This window comes from Enhydra lutris, unplaced genomic scaffold, assembly GCF_002288905.1.
Source record: "Enhydra lutris kenyoni isolate GAN:26980312 unplaced genomic scaffold, ASM228890v2 scaffoldscaffold58, whole genome shotgun sequence".
NCBI lineage: Eukaryota > Metazoa > Chordata > Mammalia > Carnivora > Mustelidae > Enhydra > Enhydra lutris.
The window spans coordinates 4,978,451-4,995,302 of NW_019154142.1; the positions used below are offsets into that span (position 1 = coordinate 4,978,451).

Genomic DNA, 16,852 nt, shown 5'->3' on the forward strand with positions numbered 1-16,852 from the left:
GCATACCAGCCTAAGAAAAATTAATAGAGGTTTTTGAGTTCAAAGTGGATGAGGTGTAAACACTTTTTTTTTAAAGATTTTATTTATTTGACAGAGAGAGAGAGATCACAAGTAGGCAGAGCAGCAGGCAGAGAGGGGGAAGCAGGCTCCCTGCTGAGCAGAGAGCCTGATGCAGGGCTTGATCCCAGGACCCTGAGATCATGACCCAAGCCGAAGGCAGAGGCTTAACCCACTGAGCCACCCAGGCGCCCCAAGGTGTAACAACCTTGAAAATTAAACTTTTCAATTTTCTAAATTTAATGATGCCATAATGACAGGAAATGGGTATAAGCCTTTTATAATTTATAAAATACTTTATAAATAGGCTGATACAGAAGTTACTATAGCATCAAAAAATTATAATGATTTATGCAATAGAGCATCCTTAACCTCTCCCCTGCTAGTGGGGAATAAAAAAATGAAAAGGACGGAAAAAAGAAAGATCAAAAAGAAAAAGCTGTGTACCTACAGTGAAGTGGCCAAGTGTCACCAATGACGTCCTAGATTGCCCACCTCAGCTACCCTGAGGATAGTAAGTATTAAAATGCTTACCAATAAGAAGACTTTTTAGCCTTCTGTAGTCTTCTGTTACATCAAAATCATCACCAGCAAATATTAACATGGGTTTTGTTCCCTCAGGACATTTACTATTCTATGAAATGGAAAAAAAAATTATAATGATATAATTATCAATTCTCAACTGTTTATAAGCTGATTTTACAGCAGTCAATACTTACATAGATTAGTTTTCATATTTTGACTGTCCCAAAACTCTGATACTGGTAAAATCTAAAGACGTGGGGTACCTGGGTGGCTCAGTCGGTTAAGCATCTGCCTTTAACTCAGGTCACAATCCCAGGGGGCTGGGATGGAGCCCCACATCAGGCTCCCTGCTCAGTGGGGAGTCTGCTTCTCCCTCTACCCCTCCCCCCCTACTCATGATCCCTGTGTCTTTCTCATAAATAAAATATATTTTTAAAAAAATCTATGGGGTGCCTGGGTGGCTCAGTGGGTTAAGCCTTTGCCTTCGGCTCAGGTCATAATCTTAGGGTCCTGGGATCGAGCCCTGCATCAGGCTCTCTGCTCAGGAGGAAACCTGCTTCCCCCTCCCTCTCTCTCTCTGCCTGCCTCTCTGCCTACTTGTGATCTCTGTTAAATAAATAAATAAAATCTTTAAAAAAAACCCTAAAAACTAAAAACTACAGTTGCAACTTTTTTTTTTATTTTTTTAAAGATTTTATTTATTTTTTTGACAGAGAGAAATCACAAGTAGGCAGAGAGGCAAGCAGAGAGAGAGAGAGGAGGAAGCAGGCTCCCTGCAGAGCAGAGAGCCCGATGCAGGGCTCAATCCCAGGACCCTGAGATCATGACCTGAGCTGAAGGCAGAGGCCTAACCCACTGAGCCACCCAGGCGCCCCCAGTTGCAACTTTTAAACTATAGTTTTTTGCTTCATTCCCTCACATTTTCAAATTAATAAGCAGTCAAAGAATGATGCAAGCTACTTTTTAACATTATTCTAGTCAAAGAATAAAAAAAAAAGCTAAAATTGCTGCAAAACATACATAGCCCTTTAATCAACAGCATCTCAGAGTCTAAACAAAGTTAATTTCTTTGAATTATTTACTACCACTGTGCCTTTCCTACTGTACCACATAAAAAACAGTATTTTTAGGGGTGCCTGGACAGCTCAGTCTCTTCAGTGATGCCTTCAGTCAGGATCCTGGGGTCCTCTCCTTTTGCCCCCCTCTTGGTGCATGTGTGTATGTGCTCTCTCTCTCTCACTTGCTTTCTCAAATAAATTTTAAAAAACTTTAATAAACAGTATTTTAAATGAAAACTAATCTAAACTACCAACTAAACATTCAAATGGGAAGAAACAGAATTTCATACAAGCTACAGAAAGTATGAGGAAACCTCACCAGAATGATTGGAGCTCTTACTATAAAAGTATTTTGTCCACTTTTGGATTTTTTTTTAATACAAAGAAGAACATGATATGAATAATAAGAACCTTTAAAAGCCACCAGAATAGGGCACCTGGGTGGCTCAGTGGGTTAAGCCTCTGCCTTCCACTCAGGTCATGATCTCAGGGTCCTGGGATCGAGCCCTGCATTGGGCTCTCTGCTCAGTGGGGAGCCTGCTTCCCCCTCTCTCTCTCTGCCTGCCTCTCTGCTTGTTTGTGATCTCTGTCAAATAAATAAATAAAATCTTAAAAAAAAAAAAAAAAGCCACCAGAATAAAAGAAGAAAAAAATCTAATTAAGAAAAAATTCTTTAACTGAATGATTAATTTCTGAAGGCAAACAGGTGTTAAGTCTGAGCTTTCCATTTATTCTAGCACCACCACTCTGGTTCCAGTCAAGAACTGTACAAATCTAGAAATAAACAAACAAACAAACAGACAAGAAAACAAACATCCTCTGCCCCAGGACCAGAGGTCACCTGTTGCTTCCCTGTTCACCATGACCACTTTTGTTGACACTCTGTTTCCAAACTCTGAATCTTAACTGTCTATCCTTAGGAGGTGTGCCTAAGATCTGTCTGTGTGATCGAGGGCCTGAACAAACCTACCAGACCCAATGACTCTTCCACCTTCTGTCTGTGCTGACCTCTATGTCTATGGGGTCGTTTAAGTATACAGAAGGTAGGAGAAAGTGATGTGACATCCTGACCACAATGCATAGTAATAAAAAATATCATGATAAGTCATGACCCAGTATACACATCATAAAAATGTAACTGAATGAGGGGGCACCTGGGTGGCTCAGTTGGTTAAGCATCTACCTTCCATTTGGGTCATGATCCCAGGGTCCTAGGACTGAGCCCCCCATCGGGCTCCCTGCTCATGGAGAGCCTGCTTCTCCCTCTCCCTCTGCCCCTTGCCCCTGCTTGTGCTCTCTCTCTGTCTCACAAAGTTATATGAAACAGTACTTAACATTTAGATTGCTGATAGTTTTCACAATGTGAAAACCCAGAGCAAGAAGAAACTATAACACATGAGCTTTATTTGAATAGTGTGAAATGCATAAAAATTCAAAACATTATATAAGTACTATGATTATAATATACTAAAAACATCATAATTATGTGACATCCTTGAACTAATCTTCTGAATTATTACTTTTCTTAAGACATTTATTTGAGGGACACCTGGGTGGCTCAGTTGGTTAAGCAGCTGCCTTTGGCTCAGGTCATGATCCCAGCGTCCTGGGATCGAGTCCCACATCGGGGTCCTTGCTCAGCGGGGAGCCTGCTTCTCCCTCTGCCTCTGCCTGCCATTCTGTCTGCCTGCACTCGCTCTCTCTCCCTCTCTCTCTGACAAATAAATAAAATCTTTAAAAAAAAAAAAAGACATATTTATTTGAGAGAGAGAGAGGAAGAGCACGACCCCAGGGAGGGGCAGAGGGAGGGAAAAGCTTTAGCAAACTCTTCACTGAGTACGGAGCCCCATGCGGGGCTCCATCTTAGGACCATCAGAGATCATGACCTGAACTGAAACCAAGGGTTGGACGCTTAACCTACTGTGCCAGCCAGGGGCCCCTGAATTAAGTTTTGTTTTTTTTTAAACAAAGTGAAAAAAGGGAAGTAATTCTTATAAATCACACATAAAATTCCCAAATAAAATATCCCCTGGCACCTGGAATGTATCTTACCCTATCTAAAATAAAACCAACTAGCCTTAAATTTTATCATCTCATTCATTAAGGCTTATGTTATGTAAAATAACCATCCCTAGAAGTTTGGCCACATCTTAGAAAATAGAGTCCTAGAACAGTCACTCAATTTCCTGGTAGAATCGAATCACCTGTTGCTTGAGAGTAAACAGAAGGATAAGGCAAGTAAAAAAAGAAATACTGTTGAAAAGATCTTAAAAATAAAAAGGTAGACATAAAAATGAAATAAATATGAAAAGTATAAAAAACATGCAATTCCAAAACAAACTAAAAATAGAAGGTTATAATGGAATAATGAGGTAAAAGTGAAGGTCTGGCTAATAGTCCCGGTATAGGTGGGCACCTAGGGGGCTCAATCTCAGATGAGTGTCTGCCTTCGGCTCAGGTTACGATCCTGGGGTCCTGGGACTGAGCTCTGAATCCAGCTCCCTGATCAGCAGAGAGCCTGCTTCTCCCTCTCCCTCTTCCCCTCTCCCCTGTTCATGTTCTGTCTCTCAAATAAATATTTTTTTTAAAAACTTAAAAAAAATAGTCTATGTAGGAACTACCAATGTAAGCAGATCATCATCATCAATTAGTGACTTTTACAGTTATGGATATGCTCCATGAGTGAAAATTGAGTATTTAATTTTTAAATGGTTCTTGTTAGGAACGATCTCACAATAATAATTTTCTGGTCTGGTATAGAAGCTACACAGTAACAGAAGAATTTCTTTGCTTAGAAAGTAAAATGCAAAGAGTGAAGGAGTTGGCATGCTCGCATCAGCCAGTGCGCACACCCACTAAGAGGTGACCAAGCAGCAGCAGTGATAAAGGTGAGATGGGGATATGCTGCTCATCTCCAAAGGTTCATGCGTTGCAAAGACAAACTGAAATAAAATGATCGCTTCCACCATAATAAAGCACCACAGTTTATACACTTCCCCAAACACCCTCCAAAATACTATCTTCACTGATTAGCACTTTCACATATTACCTCATTTGATACTGTTATACCTATTTAATTTTTTAAAGATTTATGTATGTATTTTAGAGAGGGAGAGAGTAAGAGCAGGGTGAGAGGCAGAGGGAAAGGATCTCAAGCTAACTCCCTGCTGAGCACAGAAGCCAACAAGGCTTGATCTCACAATCCTCGGATCATGACCTGAGCAGAAATCAAGAGTCAAACACTGACTGAATAAGCCATCCAGGTGCCCCCGATATTGTTATATCTGTTTAATACTTGACTGTAAGTGAAGGTCAAGACTTGTCCCATTACAAGCCATCTAAATGGCCAACACAAGCCGCAAGCCAAATGTTCTGCCTCGAAATCCAGTCTCGGGCCACTGTTCTACCTTGTACCCAGTACCCAGGGAAGCTACTGTAGCTAAGTCCGGATCTGGTAAGAGCCTTTTTCAAACCCACACAAAACTTGGAAGGCACGTCATATATTTTACAATTCTTTCAACTATACCACTGGTGACTCTCAAAGACCCATAAACTAAGAACAATTATGTAACTGTCCATTACAAACTTCAATATGATTCTTTCAATGTTTGATTATACTATTTACTATATGTATGACTCCAGATCACCAATAAAGTCCCTCTGGATCTTGCTCTCCAACTCTACACAACAGAGAAAGTAATTTCAGGATTACACAGGGTAGCCATGAAGTCTAAATAAAATAACTATTTGATGGAATATTTGATGGAACAGATTAAGCCAGAAACAGAATTCTGAAGGAGAAGAAGCCCAATCTGGACACAAGAACTGAATTAGGACAGTTTTCTTGCCTTCCTATTTTAGAATCCCATTCAAACAAAGGAGACACAAAGATGAAAGTCCTGAAGGGAAGGGCTGAACCAGCATTTTGGTGGCCAGCAGCCTAAACGCTGTAGGGTCACCTAGAGCATCCTAGGTTTAGAACGGGGTTCACTTTGAAAACTCTGATACTGAGGTGCCTGGGTGGCTCAGTCAGTTAAAAATCTGCCTTCCGGGGCGCCAGTGGTTAAAGCCTCTGCCTTCGGCCCAGGTCATGATCCCAGGGTCCTGGGATTGAGTCCCGCATTCAGGCTTTCTGCTCAGCAGGGAGCCTGCCTCCTCCTCCTCTCTCTCTCTGCCTACTTGTGATCTGTCTGTCAAATAAATTAAAAAAAAAAAAAAAAAAATCTGCCTTCCGATCAGGTCATGATCCCAGGGTCCTGGGATCAAGCCCCACATTGGGCTCCTTGCTCAGCGGGGAGCCTGCTTCTCCCTCTGCCTCTCCCCCAATCCCCACTTGTGCTCTCTCTCACTCACCCTCTCTCTCAAATAAATAAAATCTTTAAAAAGAAAGAAAGAAAGAAAGCAAACTCTTGGTATTTCTGAGGTTCCATAAAATAGGTGCTATGACAATTCAGAGGGAGAGGATAGCATTTAAACTATGGGCCCAGACAAGAGTTAATAATCACTCTGTAGTCTAACTGCCAGAAGATCCACCTTTGTGTTATATGTGGTACAACTTCTTTTTAAAGTAAAGTAAAATTTGCTTTTATCTCAGAGAACACCAGGATAAAAATAAAGTTCTTTCTCTTTAAACTACAAAACTGTAACAGTACTCTTCACCACAAGATGTCACTATTGCCCAAGAGCAATATTACAAAATGCCTTTTTTTTTCTTTTTTTGAAGATTTTATTTATTTGACAGACAGAGATCACAAGTAGACAGAGAGGCAGGCAGACAGAGAAAGGGAAGTAGGATCCCCGCCGAGCAGAGAGCCCGATGTGGGGCTCGAACCCAGGACTCTGGGATCATGACCTGAGCCAAAGACAGAGGCTTAACCCACTGAGCCACCCAGGCACCCCCAAAATACCTTTTATCTTTATGCTTAGTATCTTACCTTAATATCTTTCAGAGAGACAAATTTCTCGATACCCAATTCAATCATATCCAGCACATGATAGTCATACATACGACCTAGAAGGAAAATACATTTTCTTTTAAGTATTTATTTTTCCCAAACAGCCATCTTGTATGTACCCACTTAATCTGCACGTTCAAAGTGTTAGTCTCTGCCTCTTTTTTCCTCTCATACCCCACCAAACATGTCCCCTCTTTCTTAAACTTTCAACTCTACCTGGAACAGATTGTTGCAATCCTGGCCCTGGAAGAATCTTGGAAATTTAGCCAAACTCCCTTATTTTATATAAGAGGAAATAAAGGCTCACAGAAGGAAAAGGACTTGCCTACACCAGTGACCATGCTAGACCAAGTGCAATACTTACCAGGGAAGGGTTCACTTATGTGGTAGGTATGCTACTTTGTGTTTTTCTTCTCTAACACTGATTTAAGGTACATGAATTTTACATTAGGAAAATATCTGCAACTTTAGGTAAAGTGATATTTACATGCCTATTGTTTACCTTCAATCTGGTAGATAAAAAGGTTTATTCAAAATCACAAGGAAAATTTTTTAAAAAACTAGCTTAGAGCTTACTTGATACTCCTGAATCCTCAACACCATCAATTAACCTGAGTCACAAAACTGACTCTGTAAATAACAATATTAGACAGTAACTGACTGGGGCGCCTGGGTGGCTCAGATGGTTAAGCATCTGCCTTGTGCTCGGGTCATGATCCTGGAGGCCTAGGATCAGGGTCCCCGCTGGGTGGGGAGTCTACTTCTCCCTCTCCCTTTGCCCCTCCCTTTGCTCCTCCTCCTTCTCACTCTCTCTCTCCCTCCCTCCTTCTTGCTCACTCCCTCACTCAAATAAATAAATAAAAATCTTAAAAAAGAAAAAAATAAGTAAATGGTATTTACCTATTACTAGATTATTTGGCCGCTTCTTATTATGGGAGCCAAACATAAATAAAGAGCAATCTGACTTCTTTGAAAAGAATTCCTGTAAAACCAAAAAAACCTCTAATTAATGCATTAATATAAGCACTTTAAGAATCTGAACTTTAAAAAAAGTAATGAATACTTAATGAACTAGATAGGAATAAGCAGAGAGAAAGGGACTTTATTTCTAGCTTTTTACTACAATTTTCTGATTTGGGTGTACCTAAGGAAAAGAAATAAGTTCAGGACTAAAATGTGCTGGCTGCTTGGGTGGCTCAGTCATTAAGCATCTACCTTCAGCTCAGGTCACGGTCCCAGGGTCCTAGGATCGAGCCCCACATCCGGCTCCCTGCTCAGCAGGAAGCCTGTGTCTCACTCTCCCACTCCCCCTGCTTGTGTTCCCTCTCTTGCTGTCTCTCTGTCAAATAAAGAAAATCTTTAAAAAAAAAAAAAAAAAAAGACTAAAAACATGCTGAAGTTTAGATTACTAAATAAAATGAGAGTATTTATTCTCAGCTATGCAGTTTTGGAACAGCACACTGAGTATTTCATTTACTGAACAAAGGCCTTTATTCACTAGACATTACTGCTACCATCAATGGTACATCTTACCATCCATTTAAAATACATATGAATAGGGCCATCTGGGTGGCTCAGTTGGTTAAGCCCACAACTGTTTTTTTAAAGATTTGAGAGAGAGAGCACGTGCACAAGTATGGGCCAGGCGGGGAAGGAGAGGGAGAAGCAGACTCCCTGCTGAGAGCAGAGCTCAACTCCGGACTCAATCCCAGGACCCTGAGATCAAGACCTGAGCCAAAGGCAGCAGCCGCTTAACCAACTGAGTCACCCAGGGACCTCTAAGCCTCCAATTCTTGATTTCAGCTCAGGTCATGATCTCATGGTTGTGGGATCAAGCCCTTTGTTGAACTCTGTGCTCTGCAGAATGTGAGCACGGAGCCTACTTTAAAAAAAAAAAAATTTTTTTTAAGTGTCCAAAGAAATGAAAATGCTTTCTTAAAATGTTTTTTTTTTACATTCTCTTACTATGACTAACACCCCAAAGCTATCCATAAACTACCTTTCACACATATATAGTACTCATCTCTATTGTTGTTCTACATAAAAAGTCTACCTTTTGTTAAAATTCTAAAGCAAGCATAGTCAAATTATCTGCAAAAGGCCATAGAGTAACTATTTTTAGGCCTTTTATAAAGAAACTTTAAAAAAAAAAAAAAAGAAAGAAATCCTTTAAAAATACAAAATCAGGGTGCCTGAGTGGCTTAGTCGATTAACCGTCTGCCTTCAGCTCAGATCATGATTCCAGGGTCCTGCGATCGAGTCCCACATTTGCCTCTGCCTCTCTGTCTCTCAGGAATAAATAAGTAAAATCTTTTTTTTTTTTTAATTTTAAAATTAAAAAAAATAAAAATACAAAAATCATTCTTAGTTTATGGGTCTCACAGAAACAGGGATTTAACCTACAGGAGGTATATTTGCTAACTCTTGTTCTAATGCACAGTTCCAAAATTATAGTATAAGAAATGTGCTTGGAAAAAAAAAAAAAAAAAGTCCTACTGGAAGGATACATAGTCAGGAGGAGGAATTCAACCACATTTCCAACTTGGCCACTGTTTCCACAGCCATTTTGAGCTCTACTAGTCTGAGATTTTCACATCCAATGAAATATCTCTTGTCTCTGGAGGTGGAATATCCAAGAGAGGAAAGGCACAATATCAAGCGTAAGAAAAACCATCATATCAAAATAGGATTGAAAAAGAAGTACAGAGGGATGCCTGGGTGGCTCAGTTGGTTAAGCATTTGCCTTCGGATCAGGTCATAGTCCCAGGGTCCTGGGGTTGGACTCCACATCAGGCTCCCTGCTCAATGAGGAGTCTTGTTCCTCCCTTGGCTCCTTCCCCCCACCTCACTCATTGTTCTCTCTCTCCTTCTCAAATAAAATCTTTTTTAAAAAAATTTTTAAAGGGGTACCTGGGTGGCTCAGTTGGTTAAGTGTCTGCCTTTAGCTCAGGTCATGATCCCAGAGTCCTGGGATCAAGCACTGCATCAGGCTCCTTGCTCAGTGGGGAGTCTGCTTCTCCCCCTGCCCCTCCCCCTACTCACACTATCTCCCTCTCCCTCTCTCTCTCTCTCAAATAAAATCTTTAACAAACAGTTTTTAAAAACACTAAATATTGATTTTTCTAAATATGTTATAATCTTCAATGCAGTTAGTTGCTACATTAGGAGAAGTCAATTTTAGTCTTCTAATTAATTACTGAAATTCTATTGAAAAGTTCTTTCTTTTAAATTCACTGAGAGGGGCGCCTGGGTGGCTCAGTGGGTTAAGCCTCTGCCTTCAGCTCAGGTCATGATCTCAGGGTCCTGGGATCCAGCCCCCCATCGGGCTCTCTGCTCAGTGGGGAGCCTGCTTTCCCCCCATCTCTCTGCCTGCCTGTCTGCCTGCTTGTGATCTCTGTCAAATAAATAAATAAATAAAATCTTTTTGATAATTAATTAATTAATTCACTAAGAGAGCTGGGTGGCTCAGAGAGTTAAGCATCTGGGTCTTGATTTCACCTCAGATCATGATCTCAGGATTCCAGGATCAAGCCCCGTGTTGGGCACCACTCAGTTAGCGGGGAATCTGCTTAGGGATTCTCTCCATCTCCCTCTGCTCTTTCCCCGCTGCTCATGTGCACAGACACGCATGTTCTCTTTCACTCTAAAATAAATAAATCTTTAAAAAATAAATTCACTAACTAAAAGGGAAAAACAAGTACTGGTGTTCCCCTCAAGAGAACATAATTCCATTCCAATTTTTTTTTTTCAGTATCTTTTAATCTTTTTTTTTTTTTTTTTTAAATAAGGTCTACACCCAAGGTGGTGCTTAAACTCAAAACCCAGAGATCAAGAGCCACATACTATACTGACTGAGCCAGCCAGGCAACCCCCATTCTGAGTTTTTTAAAGTCAATTTATTTATCTATTTATTTATTAAAGATTTTATTAATTTATTTGACAGAGAGAGACACAGTGAGAGAGGGAACACAAGCAGGAGGACTAGGAGAAGGAAAGCAGGCTTCCCACCAAGCAGGGAGCCCAATGCAGGACTTGATCCCAGGATGCTGGGATCATGACCAGAGCCGAAGGCAGAGGATTAACAATTGAGCCACCAGATGCCCCTTTTTAAGTTGATTTAGTTTAAACCACTTATTCTCTTAAGATTTTCTTTAGAAAAAAAAATATATATATACCATCACATACCCAAAGTCCATTCAACATTCTCCAATTACTAAATACCATCCTTTATCTTCTGATTTCATTCACTAGCCTTTTTCATTTAGTTTAGTTGCCAATACACTCAAATAGGGATTTGATTAGTAAAGCAACTGACAATTGTTAGAAACAATTCAGGTAGCATTCCTTGTTCTAAAATTACTCAAAGAAAGAAGTCGGATTTTTAAAAATCAAACATGCTTTATAAGAAGACTTATAGGGGCGACTGGGTGGCTTAGTGGGCTAAAGCCTCTGCCTTCAGCTCAGGTCATGATCTCAGGGTCTTTGGATTGAGCCCCACATCGGGCTTTCTGCTCAGCGGGGAGCCTGCTTACCACGCCCCCCCCCCCCCCCGCGCCTGCCTCTCTGCCTAGTTTTGATCTGTCAAATAAATAAATTTTTTAAATAAATAAATAAATAAATAAAATTTAAAAAAATAGAGACATAACAAGCTTCCTCTTGATAATCTATTAATTATGCATATAAAATATAATTCAGCTTTTAAAAATTCTGTCAATATACTTGCAAGCAGTGAATGATACTGGTCATAGTGAGATACAAGATCTATAGTTATATTTTGAAAACATAAAGGTTCTTATTTCAAAATAATAAATAAATGTCTTATTTCCCTTCTACTTCACATTAAAATTCCCTCATATAGGATGGTTTCTAATTCAGAAACATCACAGATTAGAAGTACTCAAAGAGTACAATTAGTCTGAGTAATCATTTACATTCTCTTAAATCAGAAAGATTATTGGGGTGCCTGGGTGGCACAGTCAGTTAAGTAACAGATTCTTAGTTTCAGCTGAGGTAGTGATCTCAGGGTCTGAGTCTGTATGGAGTCTGCTTAAGATTCTCTCTCCTTCTCCCTTTGCCCCTCCCCTCCCTGCATGCACGCTCTCTCTCTAAATAAACTAAAAAGAAAAAAAAAGATTCTTGTACTCACCAATGACGTCTGATCCTCAAATGGTCTTGTAATGTTTTTCCTAAGAATATTTTTAAAAGGTGACCTTAATTTTAACAATCTTAATAGCAATCCACCCATAACAATTAAGTAATATATTAAATAAGGATAACTTTATATTCAGATAATCAAAAATAAAGCTGGAGGGATAGTCATTCATTCAAATATATATTTAGTGCCTATTATGAGCCAGGCACTGTTGTAAGAGCTAAGGATCCTAGAAAACAATCAAGATCCTTGCTTTCCTTGCTTTCATGGAGCCCACATTCTAGTGGGAAAATAAAAATTTCAATAATAAATGCAGTGATGAAAATAAAATAGGGTATTCTATTAGTATGAAGAGTAGAAAATGACTATTTGAGCTGAGATAATGAATAAGTCATTGAAAAATTCTGAGGCTAAGAGTATTCAAGGAAGAAGGAACAGAATAAACAAAGATCCTGAGATGGAAACAAGCTTAAACTATTCAAGAAATGGAAAGAAGTCAAGTGTCACTGAAGCTTAGTGTGCAAAGGGAAAATGGTGGGGCATGAGGTCAACGAAGAGGACATGGCCCAGATTATGTAGGGCCTTGTTGTTCAAGGTAAGTAATGTAGATATTAACAGAGTAATGGGAAGAACTGAAGAGTTTCAGGCAGGAGTGGTAACACTGGACTCAAATTCTCTTTTTAAAGGACTACTCTGTGCACTATGTAAGAATATAATATAGTATGGCGAAACTGAAAAGAGTTAGTAAGAAGCTATTGCAATAATCCAGAAGGGAAAGAAAAAAATGGTGCACTGGATTAGGAACATTAGTAGTAGAGCTGGAGAAGCAGTGGGCAAAACATGCCATCTTTTTTTTTTTTTTTTAAGATTTTATTTATTTATTTGACAGAGAGAGAGAGATCACAAATAGGCAGAGAGGCAGGCAGAGGGGGAGGGGGAAGAAGGCTCCCTGCTGAGCAGAGAGCTCGACACAGGGCTCAATCCCAGGACCCTGAGATCATGACCTGAGCCGAAGGCAGAGGCTTAACCCACTGAGCCACCCAGGTGCCCAAAACATGCTATCTTTCATGCAAAAGGGAAAGAAATACAAATAAATATTTGTCTTTGTTTAAATATGCATAAACAAATTCTGGTAAAATATGTAAGAAACTAATGAGAGAGGGTTGTTCTAGGAAGAGTGTTTATATTTTCACTTATAATTTCTGATTTCTAATTATGTAAATGAAGTTTCTATAAAATAGCTCATAATTTTTATGAACCAAAATCTATATACAACATGATCTCAATTTTGCTTAAAGAATAGGGACTCCTGGGTGGCTCTGTTGGTTGAACAGCCCACTCTGGATTTTGGCTCAGATCATGATCTCAGGGTCCTGGAATTAAGCCCCACCTCCCGCTCTATGCTCAATGGGGAGTCTGAGGATTCTCTCTCTCCCCCTCTGCTCCTCCCCCCTTCACACACTTATTTTTTTTTTTATTAAAGATTTTATTTATTTATTTGACAGAGAGAGATCACAGGCAGGCAGAGAGGCAGGCAGAGAGAGGAAGGGAAGCAGGCTCCCTGCTGAGCAGAGAGCCCGATGTGGGGCTTGATCCCAGGACCCTGGGATCATGACCTGAGCTGAAGGCAGAGGCTTTAACCCGCTGAGCCACCCAGGCGCCCCCACACACTTATTTTTAAAATAAATAAATCTTAAAAAAAAAAAAAAAGAATAAAATAAATGTGAAAATGTGAAATGTGCGTGAAAATGGGTGAAGGGGAGTGGGAGATACAGGCTTCCCATTATGGAACGGGAATAAAAGATACAATATAAGGAATATAGTCAGTATCATAATAGTGACAGCAAATAGCTACAGTTCTAGTAAGCAGAGCATACTGTACAGACTTGTCAAATCACTATGTTTTACACTTGGAACTAATGTAACATTGTGTGTCAACTATACTCAAAAAATATACATATACATACAGGGGAAAAATATGTCAGAATGTACATAGTGATTATTTACTCCATTATCCATTATCCGGATTATCTAAGAGAAATACGTACTACCTTCATAGTCAGTAAAAAAAAAAAAGAATATTACTTTTAATGATGCAAGGCAAACAGAACAAGAAAAATTATTGCAGCATTTATGGTTAATAGCTAACTGTAATTCACAAATAAGCAAATATGGCCTGTTGGAAACACAGAAAATTCAAATTAAACAAAGAATGATTTTCACTTCTTAAAAATATAAACCAAAGAAGGTAATGGTCCATGGAACTTGTATATTACACTCTGCCAAAAGGACAATCTTTTCAAAAAGCAATGTAATTAATATGCACTACTGAGAGGAGGAATCTCATTTAAGAACTAATTCAAAAGGATAATTCATGGGACGCCTGGGTGGCTCAGTTGGTTAGGCAGCTGCCTTCAGCTCAGGTCATGATCCCAGGGTCCTAGGATCAAGTTCCGCATCGGGCTCCTTGCTCAGCGGGGAGCCTGCTTCTCCCTCTGCCTCTGCCTGACACTGTCTGCCTCTGCTCCCACGTGCTCTCTCTCTCTCTGGCAAATAAATAAAATCTTTAAAAAAAAAAAAAAAGGATAATTCATTTGTGTAAAATGGCCATTTTGGCATTATTTATAACAGCAAAAAAGGAAAACCTAAATTCCCCCAAATTAAGTTACAAGTAAGTTTTAATATAACCATTTAATAGGCATTATACTAGCCATGAAAATAATATCTAAAGGATCACCTATCAATAGAAAAACATTTATAATATGAGAAAGGCTTGATATAAAATTTAATGTATAGCAACAACACAGAAAATTTTTAGGTATTTTGCTAATGAAAGAAAACAGACTCCAAGGGCTACCTGTTGTATGATTCCATTTATGTGACATTCAGAAAAAGGAAAAACTTTAAGTACGAAAAGCAGTTCATTGGTCAAAGGGGTAGGGGAGGGGTGGACTACAAGCGCACACTGCACAAAGGTTCACAATGATGGAACTACCTGTATCACGAACTGTAGTGCCAGACACAATTCAATGCATTTCTCAAAACCCACAAAACTGTACACCACAAAGAGTAAATTTTACACACGTAAATTAAAACCACCACCAGGATGTGGAGAAAAACCCAAAACAGAATACAAACTGTAATAAACAACCCTAATTGTCGTTTGAAGGAGTAACAATCACATTAAAGAGGCAGAAAAAAAACAAACCTGTATTAGATTGGGAACCAGTATTTGTTTTTTTTTTTTTTTGTTTTTTTAAATTTTATTTATTTGACAGAGAGAGATCACAAGCAGTCAGAGAGGCAGGCAGAGAGAGAGGAGGAAGCAGGCTCCCTGCTGAGCAGAGAGCCCGATGCAGGGCTCGATCCCAGGACCCTGAGACCACGATCTGAGCCGAAGGCAGCGGCTTAACCCACTGAGCCACCCAGGTGCCCGGGAACCAGTATTTGAACTGGATATTCTAAAGCTAAAGACAGAAAAATTACACACACATTCTGAACTCTAGTTAATTTGTTTCTTATAGGATGAGAAATTCTGCAACTATGTATGTATTAGAATCACACAATTAAATAAATATGTATACTATCAATAACGAAAGCCAGGTTTCTTGAGTCCAGAACAGAAAAGTTACAAGTAAGGAAGTGAGTAAAGAAGAAAGGCTGGAATGAGGTCTGTGGACTGGGCTGGAACTGGAAGTATCAGTATGAACGCATGATTTTTAGTATCGATAATAACTGAGGGTCTTTAAAATATATAAATTTAGATGTGCACGCATGCATAGGTTAATATGCGTAATACATGTCTTAAGCTCTGTCTGCTGAAGGGATCTAGAGACAATGACACTCCCATAGCAACAGAGCATACTTAGTGCCCAGATCTTTGTTTCTAAATTATCCAATGTATGTCTCCAATATATGGAAACAGGGCTCCATACAGAAGGGGCTGATTCCAGGGCTGTTGTAAGGAAAAATAAAAGATGAGCATGAGGCATCCTGTGGCGCCAGAAAGGAAGTACTCAAACACATGCTGAAAAAGCACAGGTACCAACCTGAAAGAGACCCCAGTGGCCAAAGGCAGAATTTGAGCAACAAAATAATGATAGCATTGGATTTTTAAGTCCAAAGAATATAATAAATATCTGTAAGTCCACACTAACATAAATGAGCAATTCAACAGAGGAAGAGAGAGAGATTTTCCTCACAAAATTCCAATTAATAAATGAAGAAGGAATGAGGAAGATAGAAACCACCAGCAGAACACCAGAGTAATCAAATCTGTAGACAAATCCATTGATGGGTGCCAAAATGAGTAAGTAAAGTGTAAGGAGAAAGAGGACTATCTGCATAATCTTTGCAGAGTCTCAAAGTATTTCCTCCAAATATTTATTAATTACAAAAGGAAAAACAGTAAATTTATAGTGGAGAAACCAAGGAGACACCACTTTAACTGAGGTTAATGCTCCCAGCATTAATACATCCTGTACTCCCTGGTATGATTTATGGAGAAAAGCACATCACTTTTGTGATATTCCAGCCAAAAATGCGTAAGTCTCAATCTACTCATGAGAAACTGACAACAAATCCAAAGTGAGAGACATTTACAAAATAATTAACAAGTACTCATCGAAAGTGTCAAAGTCATCAAAAAAGGAAAGACTGGGGAACTGTCACAAATGGGAGAGTACGGAGACATGACAACTAAATGCAATGTAGGATCCTGGAAGAGAAAAAGGATATTACTGGAAAAACTGGTACAATCAAATCACGTCTACAGTCCAGTTAACATTATTGTACCAATGTTAATCTCTTACTTTTGGTAACTATACTATGGTTATGTATGATGCAACATTAAGAGAAACTGGGTGAAGGTTATGAAAAATCTACAAATTTCTGCAACTCTTCTCTAAGTCCATAATTACTTCAAAATAATACATATATGCTAAAATTACAACTATGTGAGTATTCAATACAAACGAAAACACAGAGGAAAAAAATAAATTTTAAAAATACTAATAGCTATATATATGTAAGGAACTGTCATGTTTTTTAAACAAAATACTTTTCTAAATTTCCCATAATGTAATTGTTTGTTACTTTTATAATAG

At 39.1% G+C, this 16,852-nt stretch overlaps 1 protein-coding gene across 1 annotated transcript in view; it reads right to left on the reverse strand.

Moving 5' to 3' along the window:
* LOC111158282 (ribosome production factor 2 homolog) overlaps positions 1-16,852 on the reverse strand; it is a 43,216-nt gene that overhangs the window by 21,220 nt on the left and 5,144 nt on the right. Inside the window, exons 4-7 of the mRNA XM_022520214.1 lie at positions 11,742-11,781; positions 7,496-7,577; positions 6,575-6,651; positions 592-691 (exon numbers count right to left, since the gene is read on the reverse strand). Coding sequence (XP_022375922.1) covers positions 592-691; positions 6,575-6,651; positions 7,496-7,577; positions 11,742-11,781 — 299 coding nt within the window. The remainder of the gene's footprint in view (positions 1-591; positions 692-6,574; positions 6,652-7,495; positions 7,578-11,741; positions 11,782-16,852) is intronic.